At 40.3% G+C, this 22,683-nt stretch overlaps 1 protein-coding gene across 1 annotated transcript in view; it reads left to right on the top strand.

Annotated features, from left to right (window-relative positions):
- zcchc24 (zinc finger, CCHC domain containing 24) overlaps nucleotides 1–22,683 on the top strand; it is a 35,700-nt gene that overhangs the window by 554 nt on the left and 12,463 nt on the right. Inside the window, exon 2 of the mRNA XM_067610245.1 lies at nucleotides 3,368–3,568. Coding sequence (XP_067466346.1) covers nucleotides 3,368–3,568 — 201 coding nt within the window. The remainder of the gene's footprint in view (nucleotides 1–3,367; nucleotides 3,569–22,683) is intronic.

Here is a 22,683-nt window from a genome sequence, read left to right as displayed (position 1 = left end):
TGTGGGAGATTGTGTTTGAGTTTAGAGTTACTTTTTACTATTGTTAGAAACTGAGTTGGTTGATGTGTTGACTGTCTGTGCTGCAAATGTTTTAGCATGTACAACATAACCGCCATGATATTTCTTGTATGGACAGTAACTTCAAGTGGTCTTATTGAACCATCATTTTAGCACTTTAGGATATTGTTGAAAAAAAAAAATCTTCCTCAACAACATATGACAACATTTAGTTTTTAATTGGCCTGATATTATCATACTTTACAGAAGACAAGTAGGATATAAATACATCACTGAAATTGTAAGCCCAAAGAAATATTATTAGAGTATCATATTGATTCCACTGGTGGTCAAAACTATATTAAAAGATTGTTTGGGAAATTGGGAAAATTAATTTGGGAATCTTATTAAAGCTTAATTACATAAGCTAAGCTCTTACTATATAGTTATATAGTTTTGACTGTATGGAGGATATAAGCAATTCCATTCCTTTTCCCTATAATGTAATTAAATAATAATTTGCGATAAATAAGTCTGTTGTTATGGATCATATTAAAAGTGAAACTGTTAATCAGACATGCCTCTGATCAAAGTGAGAGGTAATGAGGGACAGAGTTTGAAATAGATTCCCCTGCACGCCTCTGTCTGGAGAGAGCGAGCCACTGCAGCCTTTTGCTGAGGTCTGCTGTCTGTGACTTCTTCAAATAGACCAGGTTGTGCAAACAAAATCAATCCTTGTTTACATATTATCTATTTTGGTAGCTCTGTGTAATTTTAGGGGACAAACATGCTAATAACGTATGCAGGGGTGCAAACCTGATACTGCTGACCATACTGTGGAAAGACCCCACCACCACACCCCTCAAACAAATAACCACATATTATGTGCAAATGGTAGTGTAAAGAATATACAGTACATTTCCCTGTGTGTTGATTACACTGTAGTTTAGTTTCTTAGATCTGCTATGCGTTGGAAACACTAGTAGTGGATGGATGGTGTATTCACCATCTAGAGCCAGTGTCCATTATTATGGTAACCATAGAGGCCTTTTGAAGTCATTTAACATGAAACAGTCATCTGAAAATTGGGTGTGCACATTACACGCAATTGTGTAATGCAATTCAATCCGCATGAGTATAAAGTGTTTCAGACTGAGGGAACACACATACAGTCTGGAAACAGTTTAAGGGGTGGGGGGCATTTTGCAACTTACTCTACTGTCTACGCCAAGTAAAATAAACCACAGCAGAGATTTGATGATGAGATGAGTAATGTAGTTGTTTTTGCAGCAAAAGATCACACAACAGTCTATTTAATGTGAAATAGGGATATATGAATGCACTGGTTGTTGATTGATGCAGGGGACACCTCAATCTCAATTGATGACAGTTTTGTTTTAAATATTACTTTGTCACCCTTTTAACTTAGTTCCCAGTTTAAAAGTCATATATTTTTATGTGACTTTTGAGCATTTATATTTCCCCCAATAATTGCAGCTAAGGATGGGAAATGTCATGTGTCATCTTTCCGTATTATACCGTTTGTTTCCATTCTGCACTGATCAAACCCTATAGCAGTTTCCTGTGCAATCCCATTTACTTCAAATCACTCACCTAGTTTCCATCAGACACTCACAGCCCTGGTTTAAACACAGCAGTGTGTGACTGCCCCCTGCGGTGTCACGCCGCAGCCCTGAATCTGTGAAAACAGTCACAGATCTGCTGCAGTTGTCCCCTTCACTTTGACACGCAGGACATCAGTTTTGTGTTAGCCATCGCATGCATACGCATCCATCGCCACACATATAACCACACGACCTCTTGCTGAGTCTCTCGCTCACTCACTCACTCACTCATTCACTCACTCACTCGCTCGCTCGCTCGTTCACTCGCTCACTTGCTCACTCGCACACAGACACACAAAATAAACAAACCGTCTCACCCCACCATTAGCAGATGTGTGTGAAATCTGTTTCCTTTGGGCTGACAGTAGGAGGTTTGAAGCCAAGCTGAAGAAATGTGAGGGTCATAAATGGAGCAAAGTTTCTTGTTTTTTATTTGTTAAAATAAGACTTAAGTGTAGCGAATACACAAACATGTACATTTCCACAAAGAGTGCTAATACAAAACACAGTAATAGCTAAAGCTAGCAGAAGTAAAACTCATGGCAGATGGAAAACTTGAGAAACTACAGAGCCGTAACGCTTGATTTACAGTGACTAGATGTAATAAATGAACATGAGTCTTGAAGCTGGAGCTGGTTAGCAAGACAATCTCACAGCCTGCAGATAAAAATTTGGCTTTCGGCCCTGGCCAGGTTGCCAAAACCAAGGTTTCTATGCTGTGCAACATTAGACATCAACAGGAACATCATTTCCCAGATGCAAAACAGTGTCCCAAAAAGAGGCATGACATTCAGTGATGAGAATGAGGTTATCCGTGGATTTCATCATGCCTACGCACTCAATGACTCACTGCACTTGCACTCAAACATTTGTTATTAGTGCAGCTTAACTATTGATTGTCAAGGCAGATAAGTAAATAGTGAGACTGTTTGTGTAGCAGCTTGTCCACAGGGGTTAATTACTTGACCATCTGAAATACAAGCTTCTATGCTAAAACTGGAATAATTTAACCCAGAGGTCGATTCCTCTCTGTCGTGGCTGGATTGTATTTGGACAGAGGAAGATATGAATGAGAAGGGAAATGAGGGACTGCAGGCTATGCTCTCCCTGTTATTAATATTCAGAGGGCATCTTCCTGTGAATTCACAAGGCCAGTGGCATGCATTGCTGCGTTCTGTGGCTCCGAGCAGACTGCAAACACTGACCACGGCTAGTTTACCGCCAACAGTGCATGGTGACATTGCTGATGTTCCACAGGCTGGCGAGGGAACATGCCTCCCATCTTGTTTACAATGAGTCATCCTCTGTGAAGTCCTGTCTTTCTCTATGGACATGCTCAGTACTTTTCCAGCTCATGAGCACAGCTGGGCCTCTCGCCAGATGTTCTGAATTTAATGAGAGAAATGATCTTGGAGGAGTTTTTTTTTTTTTTCTTCATTTTTTTTTTGCGCAACAGAAAATAGAACAGAAAGCACTCAAAGGAAATTGGTGATTAATCACAACATCTCAAACACTCCAAACCAGAAATGCAATATTTTATGCGATACTGTCTTGTATGTGGTACTGTGGTCACATATATGTCAACAAGTCACACTATATATAACTCTGAGAGTTGGGAGTTGTATGTAATTTGAATGGGAAGGCGCCCCAGTGTTGTACTTTATGTACAGAAGATACTTGACATATGTAGACAAAGAATCAGAGATTAGAATTTAACCTTGTCTGATATTATTCTTATTTTATAGGCCTTAAACAACAACGTGTATAAGAATGTGTCACCCTATGGCTCCTTGAACAACATCGTGGACGGACTCAACTCTCTGACGGACCATTTCTCAGACCTTTCCCTTTCTTCAGAGCCAAGAAAGCCCAACAAGAGACCCCCACCCAATTACTTATGCCACCTGTGCTTCAACAAGGGCCATTACATCAAAGACTGCCCTCAGGTAAGAAACATAACACACAAGTATTACATAATCGACTCCTCATATGACACAAGTATCTTACATCAACAATTTTAACCCCCTGTTGTCGGGTACACATGTTGTTCCACTGATGTTTTGCATTGCGTTATCTTGGTGTTAATGATTGATGTGATTTTAGACTTCTTCTGTGTCTTTTCACTTGCTTCATACAAGCCAATGATGGCACTAAAAGCTGTGCTTGCCACAGCCAATCCCTGTCTCTCTCTCTCTCTCTCTCTTTGGCTCTGGTCTGACCTACTTGTTAAACAGGCTGGCCTCTGTCTTCTGTAGTCATGTGTGTGAGTGTGTGTGTGTGTGTGTGTGTGTATGTGTGCGTGTGTGCATCTTAACTGCAATATCATTAAACTACATGTTGCAAGAAACCATCCGTTATGACCATGATACATAAACTTGTTGGGCTAGGTCAAGGGTCAAAACTATCTATCTTTGCACTGATTCATCATGGATCTGTGGATTTTTAAAAGTCAAACAACCATGAAAAAATATTGTAACAGCTATCTTTTCTGCTTTACCTGGTTTCTTTACATTGTAGCCAAATATATTATATTAATCCATAAAGTTAAATTCTTCTGCTTTCCTGGTTTCTCTCTGATGCAGTCTATTATGATGCAGGTTTTTTGTGTGCAGCAACAAATCAACTTTGAGGTCTAGCAGGGAGGTTACGTGCATGCTAATGTGTGACTAATGTGGTCCCAGCTGTTGTCATCTCCTGAAATCTAAACTCATCTTGCAAAGCATCAGGAGAATTTTAGGTTTTAAATGATCCAAGCTTATTTACATTAAATGAAGTCTGGGCAGAAATCTCTCAATAAGAAGAAGAAGGTGCTCATCTGACATGATGCTCCAGGTAATGCAGGTGTGCTGTCACTCTACATCTAAATGTAAATGAGAGAGAAACTTGTCAACTTGCTTATAAGTTACAGATGTTGTGTTCATGTACAATAACTATAGCATAACCGAAGTGATATTTTGTGGAGTTTTCAGGAGTTATTGAGGAAGGAGTGTACCATAAAATTAGTGTGGTGGATATGTCACTGTGGTGTTATATGGCGCCTTGTAAAGGCAAACTGGGACTGTGGCCTAAAGGTGATCTGATTTCACAGAAGGGACACAATGGCATTTTGCCTCTGAATTGTGGAATTTTTACATAAACTTTTTTTTGTTGGACTCATTTTCCTCATAATCTCTCTCTCTCTCTCTCTCTCTCTCTCTTGCCTCTCCCTTATTTCTTCTCTCCCTTTCCCTGGGTGAGGTGCCTAACTCCAGCCCTGAGTTTCTTTTGCATGGAATGGTAATGAGGAGCAGATGTGAGATTAAAATGCTTAGACTCACTTTATGACATATGATGACTGGTCTCAGGAGGTCTGTAAAAGACCTGTGTACAGATGAAATATCTCCTGGACAGCTCCAAAGTCCAATGTGTGGGAATTAGATCATCTATTGACAACTCCAAAGGGACTTTTGGGCAGTACTATATCATGCAACATGTAACTTTTGCCTTTGTTTTTCTTTGAAGTAATCCTGAAGTTGTTGATGTGAGCATCAATCAAATGATAGTTATACTCAACATTGGCGCAAGTGTACACTAAGTAATACATAGCCTTGTATGTTTATTATCTTTTTCACACAACCATATTCCTAAAACCGTATGCTGTGTCATTTTAAAACCGATCATCTTCAGTGTACCATTTTTAAACGAAAAGGCTCCTTTTCAAAACTCCTGTGACATTAGAAAGCGTGAAATCAGTCTTGCTATAGATGTAAGCATTCAGGGGTGGAACTCGAAATTACACTCAGCCGTCTTCTGGTTTATATTTCAGCTGGTTATTAAACTGCCAACAGTAACTCAAATTACAGCAACGTCTCCAAAAGGCCTCCACACCTACACAGTTCATCACCATCTCAGTTATTTAGGTCTCTCCTGGGTTTTTTGCCATAAATTTACCTTCCATTTGTGCTACATCACTTACACTATTGCCCAGTCACCTGTCATTGCATGCCTTGCCAAGGATAGTTAAGCCTTACTTAACCAGCTGAAGACCCAAATAACAGATGTGACATACATCTTACAATAGAAACATGAGTTTATAATGGCAACAGTATTCATCTTATCCATTACCCAAGACTTGTGTCATTCTCCAAACATACTTTTTTTTTGTCCCACATTATCATATTACACTGTTTTGTGTCCATGGAGTGTCTGGTGTCTGCCTGCACTGGAATGCTTTTGAGGATGAATGTGTCCCTACTAATAGTTTGTCCTGTCCTGAGGTGCTTTGCCAATGAAAACAGAGGCTCCTGCTTCACAGAACGCTGCTGAGCTTGTCATCCTGGTCCAGCACGGAGAACCACACTGATGACATGTACAGTCTCCCTCTTCTACCTCACCTCTACATGTTTTATTGTGCTGTTGTGTCTCATGGCTTTTATTATTGAGTTTAGGCAAGGGTTACTTTTAATTTGACATTTATCTTAATTTAAAAGGCAAGGCCGGTGATGTTCTATATTTTTCTTATTGTCAGTAAATCCCATAACTAACAATTAATTGATCCTACTAGCACGTGTTAGCTGTGTATCCAAAGCCTGATATGACATGTAGCATATAGTGCCAAAGACCTCCTCTAGTGTCCAATTTCACTATTTGACATGTTCCTTCATTCCGATGAACGTGGGCACTGTAGTTTTGTATTTTTTTTTTCTCGAACCACCCGCTGCTGTAAGCACTCCCGAGCAACACATGTCTTAATCCATCACTGAAAATAGTCCCCAACAAATGCATGATTGCATGACATTTTTGGTTTTGGTCTATTCATGGGATTTGTTGACAACAAAAAGTAGATAGAACAACAGTAGCTTAATCCTTTGAATACAAGTGCAGACATACTGTCCACCTGCTTCGCCTTGTTTCGTTCTTTTTCAGCCTCCATCCATCATGCACTACTGCCTTGCAATAAGCTGTTGTCATTAAGATTTGGCTCGAAAATAAGTATGGTTCATATGTGTCAGTTGTATAATTACCGTTGACTGAATCAGTTTATTTTACAATATACATTTAAATTAACATATTGTCAATGTTAATCGTTTTTTTATGATATAAATATGTCATGCTTTAAAACCACCCTAACTCTACCAACATTGACCTTCCATTGCTAGGTTCAGAGTGAACAAGAGTTAGGCAATTAAATAGTTGAGGTTACTGAAGTGTTTATGCATTACTTGAATTTTAAGACCTATTTTTGTTATAACATGTTAATATTGGAACCACTCATGGTCGTGGAGGAGGCTTGTGGCTGTGCTGAGTGAATTATTTTTCAGGGAACTCTTGGTAGTTGAGTGAAAGCCACAGGCCTGGCAGCAGCTGCCCAGTGCTCCCTGTCATGGGGACAGAGGTGTTATGTAAACTGGCTTTTATTCGGAAAATGAGGTCGCTCCCCCAGTTATGAGCAGAATGCCCCTCACTGCCACGCTTTGGCTCCCTTCCAAGATGTCTTCCACTTGCACTCATGATTTGGTTCTGCTCATCGGACTAATCCTTCCAACAGTTGGCTCCACCTCTGATTTGAGTGATCAAAATGATGCATCGAATGATATATTCTTGCTATATCTCCCTGTTGGACGATTAACTCATGGAAAATGTCTTTGCTGGAATGCAGGTTTGTGGGTGTGTGTGGGTGAGTGCTGCTGCTGTGTGTGCTGGTCTGTGTGTTTTATGTGTGTCTATGAGCTACAGTGGACTTCTGAGTTAACATGTCCCACTCTTGGTTGTAATGGATTCCCCCGGTGCAGTCCCTCAGAGTTATAGTTTCCTGAGCATCTTTTTTTTTTTTTTTCTGAGAAATATTCAAATATGTTGAAACTGGTAGTGTACTTATTTTTTTCATAAAGCTTAAAAGCCAAAAATACATGACATAGTATTCATCATTTCTACTGCTTTCACCTTTTTTTTATTAAGTGTTTTTCAATAACATGACATTTTTATTACTAATGTGCAACAATCAGAGTTAAAATTTGGAAAACTATAATATTCAGAAACCCCTGCATCATCAGGACTATATGGGTGTGGCTTTATATTTAATTGACAGTGACCTGGCAACATTAGCTTACAACTGGGAGCACAGAGATACGTGACATCATCCCACCCACTTCAAACAAGTGAGAAGAGCACAGATAAAACATAGAATACAGTAAATCTGTCATGTGAACTAACCAAAGAAGACTTTATAGTCATGTAGGACCCCATTGTTCATAGTAGGGAGCTGACTGAGAAAATAGGTTTTCAGAGCCTTTAAAGCAAGAGTTCAAGATTTCATAGAAACACCTCTAAAGCGCTCTAATTAACAGGTCGTTTAATCTGTAAAAATAAATGAAAGAAACAGAAAAAAGACAGGTTGTGGTATTATTGGGAGATGCTAGTTGGCATATTTTTTTTAACCTTTGGACACAGCCAGGCTAGCTGTTTCCCCCTGTTTCCAGTCTTCATGCCAACCTAAGCTAACCGACTGTTGGCCTTACATCTAAAATGGACAGACATGAGAGAGGTATTGATCTCTCAGCAATAAAGGGAACAAGTGAATTCCCCAAAATGTAGAACTATTGCTTTAAGGGTCACTGTAGCAATGAAAAAAACTGCTTATATTGGACTGCTGCATCTAAATATTTTAATTGCTTGGATAGAGACCAATGTAAAAAACCACTGATGACATACTGTATCCAGATTTGTCTTTTTTGCTCTGCAAATTTGATTTATTATGCTTTAAACCGATGACTTCTCTCAAACATGGAATGTTATGTATGTATCCATCTGTTCAAAAGATAAGAGACGGCAGATAGAAAGGAAGAGCAGGACTAAGAGCATCACAGTTACTGTGTTGATCAGAAACACATGAAGCCCATTGATCCACATACAGAGCCTTCTTTATCACACCAGGATAATGCGCCTCTTGTTCAAATAGTTGTGGTGTCTGTGGAATGTGTGTATATATAGCATCAATTTCAAACTTTACTTTTCCTCTTGAATTCTCTTCTAGTTATCTCTGTTGTGATATTTTTCTTGGAATATGAGAAGATAGCGCTTGTTAACAGTCAGAGATATGTTGATAAGGAACCATTCAAGTCACTATACGCTGTTGAATGAATGAGAAAACAGCTTGAATTTCTGTTTTACCTTAACAAGTGCAAATGCCGACATTTCCTCTCATCTCTGCCCTTGTCAATCAGTCAAGCCTGCGATTTGGCCTTGTCTAGCATGTATCTGATTGCGACCATATGCCAATTACTGTGATGGGCCTCACACCTCAAGTGGTGGTAATTTCAGCAGCAGTCTGTCCTTTGTGACAAATGGTCACCATAATCTCCCATAACAGTGTCAACATGGAGACCTGAGGCGAGCTGTGAAGTGAGGGCCTCTTCACACCCGAGGCAAATCACGCTTTAAGTGATGTGTTACTTGCACAAATGTGTGCTTTTCCTTTGGTCGTGGTGATAAACTTAATGACATGCCATCATTGCAGCCCACTTTGTCAACCATAACAAACATCAGCGGATGTTGTTTCGACTAAACGTATTTGGTTTTAAATCTTCCAGTGTTTGCATTTGACAGAGTAGTAATCCTTTTCCAAATAGGCTTGCAGTCATGCTGGGATAATTGTGCAACCACTTTGTTTTAATATGTCGGTTTGTTGTTGTACTAGGCAGTGGGGGTAGAGTAGTTGGGGGGGGGATAATGTGTCAAATACACATTGCAAATTTATAATTTAGCTATGTTACATCCAACACTGTCAGTGCGCTTCACTGTTGGAAAACACGTGTTTTAGTCCTGTGTTTGCACAATTTCTTGCAGCTCTGTTAGTAAAGTCTTAATTGAATCAGGTTTTGGCCTGTGGCTTTTCAGTATGCATCTTCTCTACCTTTTCTCTAACAAATCACATTGTCAACATCATTTTGTGTATCCGTAACAAGATTTTAGGGGTTGTAGAACAAATTAAAAAAGGGAATTTGCCTGAGTCAAGGTTTTAAGACTGCACAAATAGACCTACCTGTAACAATAAACATGCTCAGATTGTAAATGAAGATAAACTGCTTATTAAAACTCATTATAGAGTAACAGTATCGCTGGCCTGTATTTTTCCTTAAATTAGCAAGCATGTTGGTTATGGGTACATTTTTTATTCATATAAATGAATATTTGTTGGCTGTCACATTCACAGCTGGGGAGTAGAGTGCTCCTATAGTGCTGCACTGCTGTAGAGTAATACAGTGAATCAGAAACAGTTTAAGTGTCTTGCTTGTGGGTGACTCAGTAGTTGTTGAAGGAACTCCCTTCAATCGCAGGGAGTTGAATTTGTAACATAGCCTGTAGCATCCTTTAAAAATTAAAATTTCCGATCATTTTTCTGTTATTCCGAGCACAAATACTCCAGTTTAATATTTCTGTGTGCAACACAGAGCTGCTCCACCTCAAAACTCTGGCAAAACATTTGTCAACTTTTGTATTGGAAACATGATGTTAAAATGTCTAAAATAGCATTCTATCCCTCTTTGACAGTCAGTCCAGTGCTGATTAGTCAATAGTTCAACAGATTATGTGGGCTTAACGTCGCTGGAAACATTACTGTAGCTGTCCCCTGGAGACTAATGTTCCTCACAGGAGAAAGAACATATATCCTACATCTGTCCTTTAGCTTTTCTAATCTCTATTTCTTCTCCTTTCACTGAAAGATATCTATAGTGAAATCATGTATTTACATTTTACTCTGCCTCCACCAGCTGTTTTCTGTCTTCTAGTCTTTGTTTCATTCCTGCTGTCTTTATGCATCCTGCAGTTTGTTAACCCTGTCGATAAACAATCTTTCAACACCACAGTCACACTTCAGCATTTGTCATGAGAGAATGCTTCACATTTTACCCCCATGATCTCTGTGCCCCGGGGCCAATTGCGACACGGCTGCAGTCATTTGCTGCGGCAGGCAGTTCGGATGTTTCACCATCATGGCATGGAGCACTATTGAATTTGGCTGTGTCGGACACAGAGAGGGTATAGTTCGAAAGCCTGAGAAGGGCACAAGAGAGACAGCGAGCCAACGAAAGGGGAGTGAGGGCACTTCCCCTGAAAGGAAATCAAAGTTAAAAGAATGATAAAAGTGCGGTTTCCTGCCAGCTGGTTTGTGTTCTGTACAGAAATCCCATTCTTCCTCTCAGTTTTTGCTGAAACAACAATCGCACCGCTTCCTGTTTTGGTAACCGTGACACTTAACCCCATCTCTGTGAGTCAGCGCACTGTTACATTTACCACAGGCAGGTAAACTCACAGCTGCTCCCGGAATAAATGTTAAAATATGGTGAAATGATAATGGAAACTTCTAACTCATCATCAGAGGGGGAGCTGTATGAAGATACAATATGCTTTCTCCTTAATGTCAGCTTAGCCTAAGTTAAAAGATACAGTTTAGCTTTTTTTTAAGGGAGGCTAAGCTGACACTAAGCCCATCAGTTGTCTCATCTCAAATGGATTAGTCTCACTTCATTAAGTTTGCACCTCCTATCATCTGATTAGTCCTTCTTTCACACTCAGACTAAAGGTGCTTTGTCTAAGTTGTGCTAAATGATTAGTTTTTATTAGCCTTGTCTGGCGAGTTTCTTATATAATACTCTTGATTGTCTTCCTGCCACACCGATGAGCCATATGCAGGCTGGAGTTAATAAAGGAAAATAAACAATAATGTGTTTGGGGCAGTTGCCCGTCACATTGCTTTATGTAAGCTATGAGAGAAACCAGGTCAGCACTCATTTTAGAAGCTAGTTATGCTCTATCTTTTTTATTTCTTACAATGTGTTTGCAGATTTCTTTTGAAAATGCAATATTTTACCCTTCTACTGAACACTTAAAGGATACGGTAACATGACCGGCAATGACTTGTACAGTAACAACACTTTGGCTTGTGTTCTTAACACAACTGCTGTGTCACTGGGGTCAGCAGCCATACACAGAGGCCTCAGGAACCAGAACAGGATGGTTTGCCTTTCACTGAGGGAGGGAGGTAGGGTTCAGAGGGTCAAAGGTCAGAGTTTCACTACAGCATGATGTCCTGTTAGCACACCAGGTCCAGAGGGGTTTTTTTTATAATAAATGCTAATGTTCTATTTTGTCTGTCTCTGGTACAGACCATATACAGTATTTAATGCTCAAATCCGTATTGTCAACCTCTTATAGTATGTAGTATATGCAATTGATCACTGTTTCTCTTTGTTGTCTGTTTGATTTTGATAAGATGAGATTAGATCAGATTTTTGAGAACTTTCTTTGTGACATATTAACCAATTTTGCAAGTTTTTTGTCTGATGTACATGCAGTTTGGGCTAAAGTGCTGCTAACCAGACTTCTTTTATGGCTGACAGACACTGCAAATTTAAATCTTTCTACAAGTAAAATTGTGATTTAGTTACTTTACAGTTAAAGGCATTTTACATTAGATATACATTATTTTCTACGCCCTGGTGGTCACAGTAATCTCATTTCTCTCCACTTAAACTCAGAAGAGAGTTAATGAAGTTAGAGGATGAAAAGGACTTCATAACAGAGCCTAGTTCCATACACCAAACCACCAGACTCATACATCCACATCAGCCTGGCAACTAAATTTCGTGCTTATCTCCGCTGGTCGATCGGTATGTGGTTGAACTAATTGCTCCTCGTAGCAGCACCGATTCTTGTCACACGTGAACAACAGAGATTCTTCCGTGATATGCTGACGGACAGACAGAGAGGACGGACAAGCGGACAGACAGACAGGCAGCGACGCTGTGAAGCTGCGAGTGCTGGCACACAGGACTGGATTTGGTGTCAAGAGATCAGGGACTGACACTGCTGGCTTTGTGTTGTGCTTGAATGGGCACCTTAGGGAGAGACTGTGGTTCTGAATGGGCACCATTGGGGAAAGCCCTAGTGGTGGGAATGGAGGCTGGTAATTAAGGCAGTCATTGTACGCCCGTAGGATCTGCTAGACAGAGAGGTCAGGAAGGCAGGCCTGTATTGTTCCCCCAGCAGGGCCCTCACTGCATCACAGTGGTGCGTCAGACTCAAGTATGTTTGGATAGAGCCTTGGATCTTAGAGAAGGATAGAGAAAAAAAAAGAATTACAACAACAAACCACACAGGCGGCCCTATATAGTCTGTTTGTCTGTATGTCAACATATAGACTATAGGGGCCTCTTCTGTGGTTTTAATTTTGTAACTGTTTTGTTCTCTCTCTTTAAGTATCTTGAAGTCCTTTACTGGCAGGCTACCCAGGAGCTCCAGCCCTTCTCAGGAATCAGGACTGTGTTAACCGTAGATTACAGCACAGTTGTGGTCAATATGTGAAGCCGGGAAGCAGGGGTGTGTGTGTGCTTAGTAGAGGTACAAGCTAGCCCTGCAGTGTGCTATAGCAGCAGTGATGTGCTTTGAGTTTTATTTATTTGTACAAAGTAAAGATCAATCTAAGGAGGTGAAACCTATATTAGATATTCTATTCTATTCTGTCACAATGTCAGAAATATATACATTATGTATTAACAAAAGCTAGATTTATAGGACAGAGGTTCAACCCTTTTTAAACATGTTCTATGTGACTTTAAAAAACCAATTTAGAAAAACATTTCATTACTAAGTATCTCTATATCTTATTGCATATAAGATTGTTGGGGAAGATGAAAATTAGATAAATGTCTGGTTGAGTGAAATTGTGAATTAATTTGAAACATGAAGTAACTTGGAAGATTTCCCCTTATTTATTGTATCTTGTATATAAAAGTACAAATTTGGAAAACAGTAATATTATAAAGTGTGAGAAATAAAGGAGCGGACAAAAAGCACTTGGATGAGGAAATTGTTATTCAGGGTTGTAGAAAAGGGTTGCAGGATTAAAATTAAGGATAAATCAACCCTTTACTACTCACTGTTCCACTTGCAGGGTGCTAGTTCATAATCATGTTAGTGCAAGTTACATGAATATGAACATGTAATATGTAGTAGTATAGTAGATTAGACTCTAAACTCTAAAGAGTTAAATAGGCCACAGTATTGCGATTTGTTTATAGTTTTGATGTGCGGTTATCCCAGTTAATAAAGTATGATGACAGTGTTTGTGAACAAAATAACTTAGTCCAATTATACCACTAGAGTTGCTTATTTTCTTACTGTCAAAGTGTGTTCTCTCTAACTCAAGTTTAATACACTCACACAGTGTTTTTTTTAACTTTTGAGTGAAAACTGATTTTGGGGGACTGTCTCTTTACGTAATGTAAAAAATAACCAGAATTTTATTTAGAAACTTCGTCTGTCACTCCTCTCTCTATCTGTCTACGCACTGCTCTCTAGTGTTTCGGGAAGTTTCTGGCAGGGATGAAGACTGGGGGGGAGGTGCACCATGGGAATGTTTTTACAGGGTGACCCCTGATCTTCCTTCCAGTCGTAGCAAAGGGCTCTGAAGGCTCTGTGTCTGTCTCTGCTCTAACACTCACTCAGGCAGGTTACCAAAGAGACAGACAGAGACTGTGTGAGTAGCGACTGTCCTGTAAACAGATAAGGCTTATCAGGGATGTTGGAGACATGCTGTATCCAACAGCTTTTCTTTTTCATAGTGTCACAGCAGACTCACAGTGACAAACAGCTATAGCCACTACCTGTCAACATATTTTATATTTGAGGAGTTATACAGAGAAAGAGCCTTTATAGCAAGACCATTTAGAAGCCATGTAGGGCCATAAGTCCAATATAGCATTGACACCAAGTGACACTGAGATTAGCAACACACGTGCACAGTATATCCGGCATAGTGACAACTTATAGAAATATACGCACACGTATTCACAGACACATCCGCTCACATAAACGACAAGCATTATGCAGTACATCCAAACATAGACGGCAGTATATGAACTTCCTGTGTTGGATGACAAGATGTTTTGTGCACCTCTGTATGCCCCAGTCTGCTACCCAACCTGCTCTTGTCATTCACTGGTCTGGTAACCTAACGCGGCTGTGCAGCTGCACAGCTCGTTGGGCTTAGTGGGACCATGGCTAAGTCCAAGGCTAGGAGAGGGCAGAGGGGAAATTCACACCCACGGCCCCACTTAGCATTAGCCCTTAACGCCTAGTAAATATGGTAAGTGTAGGTATATGGTAAACCTATCCTATCTCTGCGGAAAGAGAAAGCTTCCATGTCAGTCAGGTATGATGATGGAACTGAGCTTCTGGGTTCAACCAGGACACATTCCAAGGCCCAGTTGGCCCATACTTGTGTTTTCTATGAATGAAGCATGAAGAGAGAGAAAAGTTTCTGTCAAAAACATCAGCTTTAAAACAAAAGAGTGTGTTATTGGTATGAAGCAAAACACCCACATGCTTGACTCTCAGGGTTATCCATCAGTCATCCGAGAACATAACACTGAGATCCGTGGCCAATTAGGGAAGCTGGGTTGTGGAAATCTAGGAATCTGGGAATAGGGTTTTGGCAAAGAGTGTGCTGGCATGGTGATATGCCTCTGCAGCTGTCTTGGACATGAATGACGTAGGTCTGTTACTGAGGAGAAAAACACGCACATGCACACACATATGCACATGTGCCTGCTACATATAGCCTGCATGCATTATATAGCAAGCTTGTGCAAAAAAAAAAAAAAAAAAAAACTGTTAGGAGTAAGATGAGTATTCAGAATCATAGTAATGGTGTTTTGTTGGGGCACCAATGAAATTTAATCAATATATTTAGAGGAAAATAAATACTATCTCATTATTTGGATGGGCAAAATCAAACATAAGTGTATTAATTGTCATAACATTTAAATCAGTTGCTCACAACAACACATCATACAAGACCTCCACCCTCAGTTTATCATAACAACCAGAAATTGCAGGTCACCAAGTTTCATTTGTTAGCAATAACATCATTAAAGATGACTTAGCTGAGATTTGTTTTAATCTAAATCAACAGATCAGCATATTGTTATGTCAACTTTGCCTTATTTCCACGGTAATTGAAAGCTACATTGTTCCCTAAAACTAGACAATGTTTCATGATCCTCCTACTAAGCTAAGCCACTGACTGAAAATATACTGTCAAAAGTCAAAAACACATGGACGTCAGCAAGAACAAAAGTCTTTTGGAGGAAGTTGACAATCTCGTGTTTTAGCTCTGCCACATGTTTGTTGTTATTGCTGCAGGAGTGCGGCAATCCTGCCTGCATTTGTTTGCTTTTTGTTTTATTTGAAAGAGACAAATGCTAATAGAATGGAAACCATTAGGATTTCATGAAGCAGTATACTGTTCTTGTAAGTATGCTTCAGCAATTTCTAAGTGGGCATTGATGACAGTTAAAAGCACAAAATACCTTTTTTGATACTTTCTGGCAAAGCGTCTCCACTTATCTACATGACTGATAGCTGTGGGATGTTTTATCTTCGGTACAGCTGTCTTGATTTACCTTTTCCCTGTGTGATATCACAGCATGTCAAAGAACAGACTAAACATAAGTGATATGCCCGGTACTGTTACGGGGCTTTGAATATGGGAAAATGTTAAATGTAGACACTCGTTTTGTTTTAAGATCATTACAGAAAGAATTTTTGTGTGTGTGTGTGCTGTGGCACAGAATCAGTCTCTTGAACACACAAACGCACAGTGCACTTACACTGCCAAGCAGAGGCCATTTCCTAGAATGAACTATTTTGGCGTCTCTATGGGGCTGGAAATGGACTTGTGGTTATTCTTTAAAACAGTTGGAGTGGTTGTCCTCTCAAAATCCTCCCCTCTGTATCACGGTGAGATAACAAACCCATTTATAAAGACTTGTGACCTCAGTGGTTAAACCTAGAAAGCCACAGGGAAAAACGTTTAACCCTGAGCATGGCTCCAAACTTAAGATATTCAGCTCCAGGTCATTTTGTATGCATTACTGTACATGTTATATAGAGTATACTAACACGCTTGGTGATAGCTGTTTTCAAATAGCTGTGGATTAGATCATTTACTAAGATTGTCATGGTTGCATTTTTTATTTTTCTCCATCTCTGTCCGCTACGCTTTCTGTTACACATTAGATAAATGCTGCTATAGACTTTATGAGCAAATACCTCACAGGCATATTTAGACCTGGAAACAACTGGGATGTGCTATTGTGAGTAAACTGCTTTTTATAGTGTAATGAAATGTCAAGCACATATGAATAGCTAAAATAAAGAGCTTCTAGAATATGAAACCTTTTTAAGAATAGCACCCTGACCCACATGGGCGCAGTGCCTGTTCAGATGAGTGCTAGTTGAGTGACTGGTGATGTGAGCTCACATACCATTCTCCGACTAATGTTAGACAATATCTCAGTCAGTGAGCCTATTACATAAAGATGTTTGAATATCATAGATTGACAGTTTACATGTCAGTTGGTTTTTGAAGTGTTACATATGTACGTGCACGAACATATTTTGCACCCAGTTGGAGGAAAGTGTTAGTAATGGCCTCTTGAAAGTAGCACTGCTGTGCAAACACTCTGCTTGTCACCATGCGTACAGTTAATGAGGTGACTTGAGTAAGCGGCTGTACATTTAAATGGGTTCAATATCTGATGAGGTTGCCTTTTTTTTTTTTTTCCTCTGTAGCTCAGTAATACACAAATCACTGGGCAGAGATGACAAATTATATGATAGAAACATAAATGTTTCTACTACCTCTACTCTAAAATACAATAGAAAATAAGTGGAAGTGGTAGGTTGAGCTTATCATGTATTAAAAATGTGTTTTGGGATTATCAGTGTATCAAGTTTTAGCTTTATTTCAAAAACAATTGCAGCTAATTTTAAGACACTATGGTTTAAAAGATTATTATTTCATATTGTATAAATTAGATGGATTTGGACATCTAATTTCTTCATTTATTTGATTTGTGCAAGTGTGTGTGAAAGAAAGATTTATGACCACGGTGCTATACTGTGTTGGGACAAGTCTGTATTAAAGTTATATCTGTAGGATAAATGCAGGCGTGCACATGCATCTGTGCGCTTTCCGTTACAAGTGTTAGTGTGTGTACAAGGCCAAGTGTGTGATCGAGGTTATGTGCAGTACATGATTGTGTAATGCTGTAGTTTATATTTAGAGACAAGTGTACAAGATAAGAATGCTTATCTCAGCAGTTGTAGATGCAAAGCAACTGAAGGAATATGAGGTAGTTCTGAGCCACCATTATGTCCAATCATGCTGTTGCTGTTTGAAATATTATTAAATAACACGTGTGCCCTTTGTCGAGCAAACTAAAAAATATTTTCTGATTATTAACTCAGGAAAATAAATAATCCTATAATGCATGACCAAAATGAAAACCACATCTTTTTTTTCTGCTGTAACAGGTTGGAGAACCATCTGCAACACTCTGTGGTGTGTTTACAAGCATCATAGTGTTTGCCTAAGTGTGAGGTTCAGTGTTTAAAAGCCCCATGAACCACATCTTGGAGGTTTCAGCTGTACTGAAAGAGACCAAACCACATGATTAATGGATACAAGTTTACTGAAACACAAAAGTTCAAGAAATATTTCCTTGTCGTGTCTCAGAGAAGGATCAGGCATGATTGATGCTTTGATCTTTTTTGATGTTTCACAGAGGAGAACCAGTTCTCAGGTTTAAACCACATCCAGGTTCCTGCCTTGCCCCCATGTAGCATTCAGCAGACGGCTGAGGCTAGCACGCTAACTGAAACCACATTAAAGCAATTAGAAGTCTTATCAGAAATGCTACGGTTAATGAGCAAACCAAACAAAAACTCCAAAAGACTCAAAGCTAACATTGTGGACTGAACCCCATCCGCTGTATCTGTAAATCTATCTCTTTATGAGCCGCGGCCAAACCAAATACAGATCCTGAGATGAGGACACAAGAGCAGACACAGATATGTGCACGGACACACTCGTGCATGCTCCACACGCACACGGAAATGCAATACACACAGGTTTGGGGCTGGTTTGGTTTTCTTGTGTTGCTCTCTGAGTGATGTCCTGGGGGATGCGGGGAGGCAGAGCGGGGCCTGAGCTCCTCCGCTGCTCCTTTGTTTACACTGATGGTTTCCAGATGCGAGCTAGTGATCGGAGCGCTACGGAACGCTGGGGAGCAGCCCAGCAGTTTGGGGCCCGCGCCAGCAAACCAGGATTATGGCAGCTCTATTTGGGATACTTGAAAAACATGGCTTTGTAATAACTCTAGAACTGATTCCAAAGGTTGAGAGAGTTTGTAAAAAAATGTGATCATGAATTATCACTTTGCACATGGTGATCATAAATATAAAAGAAGTGTCACAAACATTGTCCTCACTTATTGGGGCGACACATGCAATGCACAATGACGTCTTAGGTCATTAAGTATAATTATTAGTCACAAAATGTAGTCTTTGATTAATTGCATCTGACTGTAATTAACATATTTGTTTTACTCAGTAATTTGACTTGACTGTATATTTCTTTAAACAGGCTCCAGCTAAGCCTTTGTTCTGATGCTGATTGCAAATAGAGATTTTGCACCCTATAATTTCCCTCAACTTGCTTTTCTGTGTCAGCCACAGTATATTGTCCGTCTCCTCTTGCGCAGCCTTGTTCAGGGGAGATTGTTTTTATAAACAGAGGTGCATTGTGCTCGAGCGAGGGCAGATTTATCACTTAAACAACACACCTGTTCCTCCCGTCACTTTCAGCCTCGGCCACTTTTCTTTACAGGCGTTAGAAAGAGACAGCTGCACCAGCAAAGGAGCCCGTCCAGAGAGAGAGAGAGAGGTGAGAAAGATGGCAGGGAAAAAGAGAGAGACATACAAGAAAACAGTGGCTGTATTTAGAGCTTGTAGTGCATGGTGGGATTGATAAACAGTCCCTGTAATGCACCTGGCTGAGGTTCTGGCATGGGGTTAGGCTGTTTAGTCCAGCAGCGGAAACAGCCAATAAAAAAAATGCTTGTTCCGTGTGCAATGGGACACAGCTGAGGTGGTGACAGTGTCATTCTTGTGAGGGACTTGAAGCAGTGGCCATCTGCACGCTCTCACTTGGCCCTCAGTTCTGACTGATAGGCTGATGATTGCATCCTCAGCTCTTTATTCTGTAGTCGCTGTGATGTCAGACAACGCGGGTAGTCAAGGGCGCTGGAAGTAGGGGGTCCAAGGGGCTGTTGGCCCCCCCACTTCACCCTCCTCCCACATTCTTTTAAAGTCGCGAATCCCTGTATCCCCACAAATGCCCCTATATTGCAACACTTACGGTAAAAAGACATTTCAATCATAAAAAGACATTTCAATCATTCCCGTCCACTCTAAGACATGAGGTAAAATAAAGCAGGCAAAGAGGACCAGCTGATGTGCTGCTACAACTTTATTTCTAAGTGAAATGACCATTTCTTAATTGGACGCCACACCTATAGGCAAAACCCATTTGGCACGTGCAGGCAACCAGCCAGTCAACACACACGTTTAGAAAGTTTATGTGAATTGGTTAATTCATGATATCACATTGAAATGACAGGTATAAAGCATTTCCTTTTGTAGTAAAGGCGATCGAGGTGCTCCCAAAGTTTATTTTGGCTATTTTAGGCTATGAATGACATTTTCACAACAGCACGGCATGTTAATAATTTGCGAAGGTGAAGCAGTAGGAAAGTAATGTTTTTTCCTGATTTATCGTTGAATGTGGATTTGGGTCATGGCTGCTTTCAACACAAGGACAACGTTAACATTCCTATTGCCTGCTTGCTGTTACTCAGCCGCAGAAGTGTTATTGCCCCGTAAACTCGTAGTTTGGGGTAATTGAACAAAAAAGCTTGTATCTGATCCCACAAGCACTAGTTAGTGGCTTTGTGTTTGGAATTATACTGCCACCCTGTGGTGGAAGCAAGCTATAGTTACTCCGAAAAAGTTTAGTGAGAGTCTCCGGTCTATCTACTGCTACGCATACACACACATAGACACACACACACATTTTTTGGCTCCCACACTTCTGAAATGAACCCGGTGCCCTTACGGGTAGTGATAGTCAAGTGGATAAGATGATTTAATTAACACACAGTTTACCAAAATAGACAACACTTCCTGATTGACCAGGGTCAAAGAGTGGAAATACTGTTTGGTTTCAGTCTCCGGTTGGCATGTAGGTGGGGATACCCCATAGTGATAATGCAATGAAAACTATGTGACTTTTTTTTTGCATATTTTTCACGTTTCACATCCGAACTGCTTTGATGTGGTCAAACCAAACCCAACTGTGTGCTTAGAATTCTTTGCTACTATTATTTGCCCTGAATGACCCAACAAAGGTCTCTACTCCTTGTGGTGTGGTCTGACAAACAACCTCAGGCTATTCCTTTTACAGTGTATTTCTCTAAGCTGAATGGGAGGCGTATGTTGTGACTCACAGACCTGTCTGGGTCTCAGCGATAGTGTAACTGCACTGTGCAGCGATGGGAACATCAAATCATGCCAAAGAATTCCAAGTGATCATAAAAAACATCAAGTCTGTATACTTTTGTAAGGAAGAGCCGTGGGTTAGACTTGAGGGATTACTCTGTTTACGTCTTCTAAGGTTTATGTTAGAAAATCCATGTGAGTGAACTAATACAGAATACACTTGTTTCCTTTATGTTGCACTTAAGGCGTTTGTTTTTGTCTTTCTGTAGAATCCAATAAACCATCATTTCTCTTTTCTAGTGTTTAGGTTGATCAGAAGAAACTGTAAACATTCAGAGACATCGCCTGCATCATTCATATATAACCAAGCTGCATTTTGCCGACAGAATACCCTGCTTTCCAAATTCAGACCAGAAAAGTGGTTGCATACAAATACCTCCAACCATTTTCTAAAGCCTCAACATTGTTCTACCCACCAAATCCCTTGTTTTCTCATAGAATCAGACAAAACCACTGAGAGTCATTTGACATTTGCATAAAAACTTGAGCTTTATTGTCAGCACTGTCTGCTTATATTTGTTGTCTGTGGACTGACTGTGGGAAATATCTGGAGCCCAAATCAATGGTAGGTAGATGTCTCCTCTAAAATGTCAAGAAAGTATGAAATAACATATCCGCAACCTTGAAAATAGTGGTCTCTCCAATGATTGCTCTTAGGTTTGGCTCGGAAGGGGTGTCTAATATTAAACCAAGGCTAACCTATCCTGTTGCTGGAGACAAAGGCTTAAGGGTTCAGGTTTTGGGCGAGTGCACAGTCTGATGTCTGTCCACTGGTCGTTACTCTTACCCTGGAATGTAAGATCAACACCAATGCAAAATCACCTTTAGGCCTCAGACAGTGGTCTGGACTGGATTTTTCCAGCGGTCAGTAAGAGACATCTTTTTATGATTTACATTGGGGCAGAATTTCAAAAATGGTTTCATGGTTAAACGATATTCAAACTGCAATTTCAGAGATGGATGCCTGGGCTGCATACCTTTTAATCAATTTCACGTTATTACCTGAATTACCCTGAAAGACATCACAGTGGGTGTCGTCTAGACCGGGATCATCCACTTAAACGTATCTCTCTGTGAATTCTGCAATTTAAGCGCAACTTCAAATTCCTAATAGTGTTCTGTTTTTACACCATATGTGCCTTAAAAATCGACCCCCACCTCCAGAGACTCATCTCCACATTCCTCCACATGATAATGACTCCAATCCACTGTAGTTGTGGCCAGAGCTACAGTGGTTAGTTAACACTGTTTTATCCCCCCACTGCCCGCCTCCTCTCTCTCTCTCTCTCTCTCTCTCTCTCTCTCTCTCTCTGTTTCTGAAATGTATGGCCTAATTGAAAGCAGAGCAGCGATTTTACGACGGCTCTCAGTGTTTCTCGTGTTCTGCCCCTATGGAGGCCATCTGCTTTGGATTTAGGTTTCCTCCTCCTTCTCTTTCTCTCAGTTTCTCCTTCCCTTTCTCCGCCCTCCTGAGAGGGGCTGATTGGAGGGTCTCTCCACAGTTGGCTCGGATGACTGTGGGGCCTGTGGTATTTGTCCACTTTTCTTTTTCTGTGTGTGTGTGTGTGTGTGTGTTTGTGTAGATGTTGGGAATCTGATTCTAGAGCAGCAGGTATTT

The sequence above is a fragment of the Thunnus thynnus genome, chromosome 14, assembly GCF_963924715.1.
Source record: "Thunnus thynnus chromosome 14, fThuThy2.1, whole genome shotgun sequence".
NCBI classification, from domain to species: domain Eukaryota; kingdom Metazoa; phylum Chordata; class Actinopteri; order Scombriformes; family Scombridae; genus Thunnus; species Thunnus thynnus.
The sequence above is the reverse complement of the archived record's forward strand: the minus strand, read 5'-3'. Positions and strand labels throughout refer to the sequence as shown.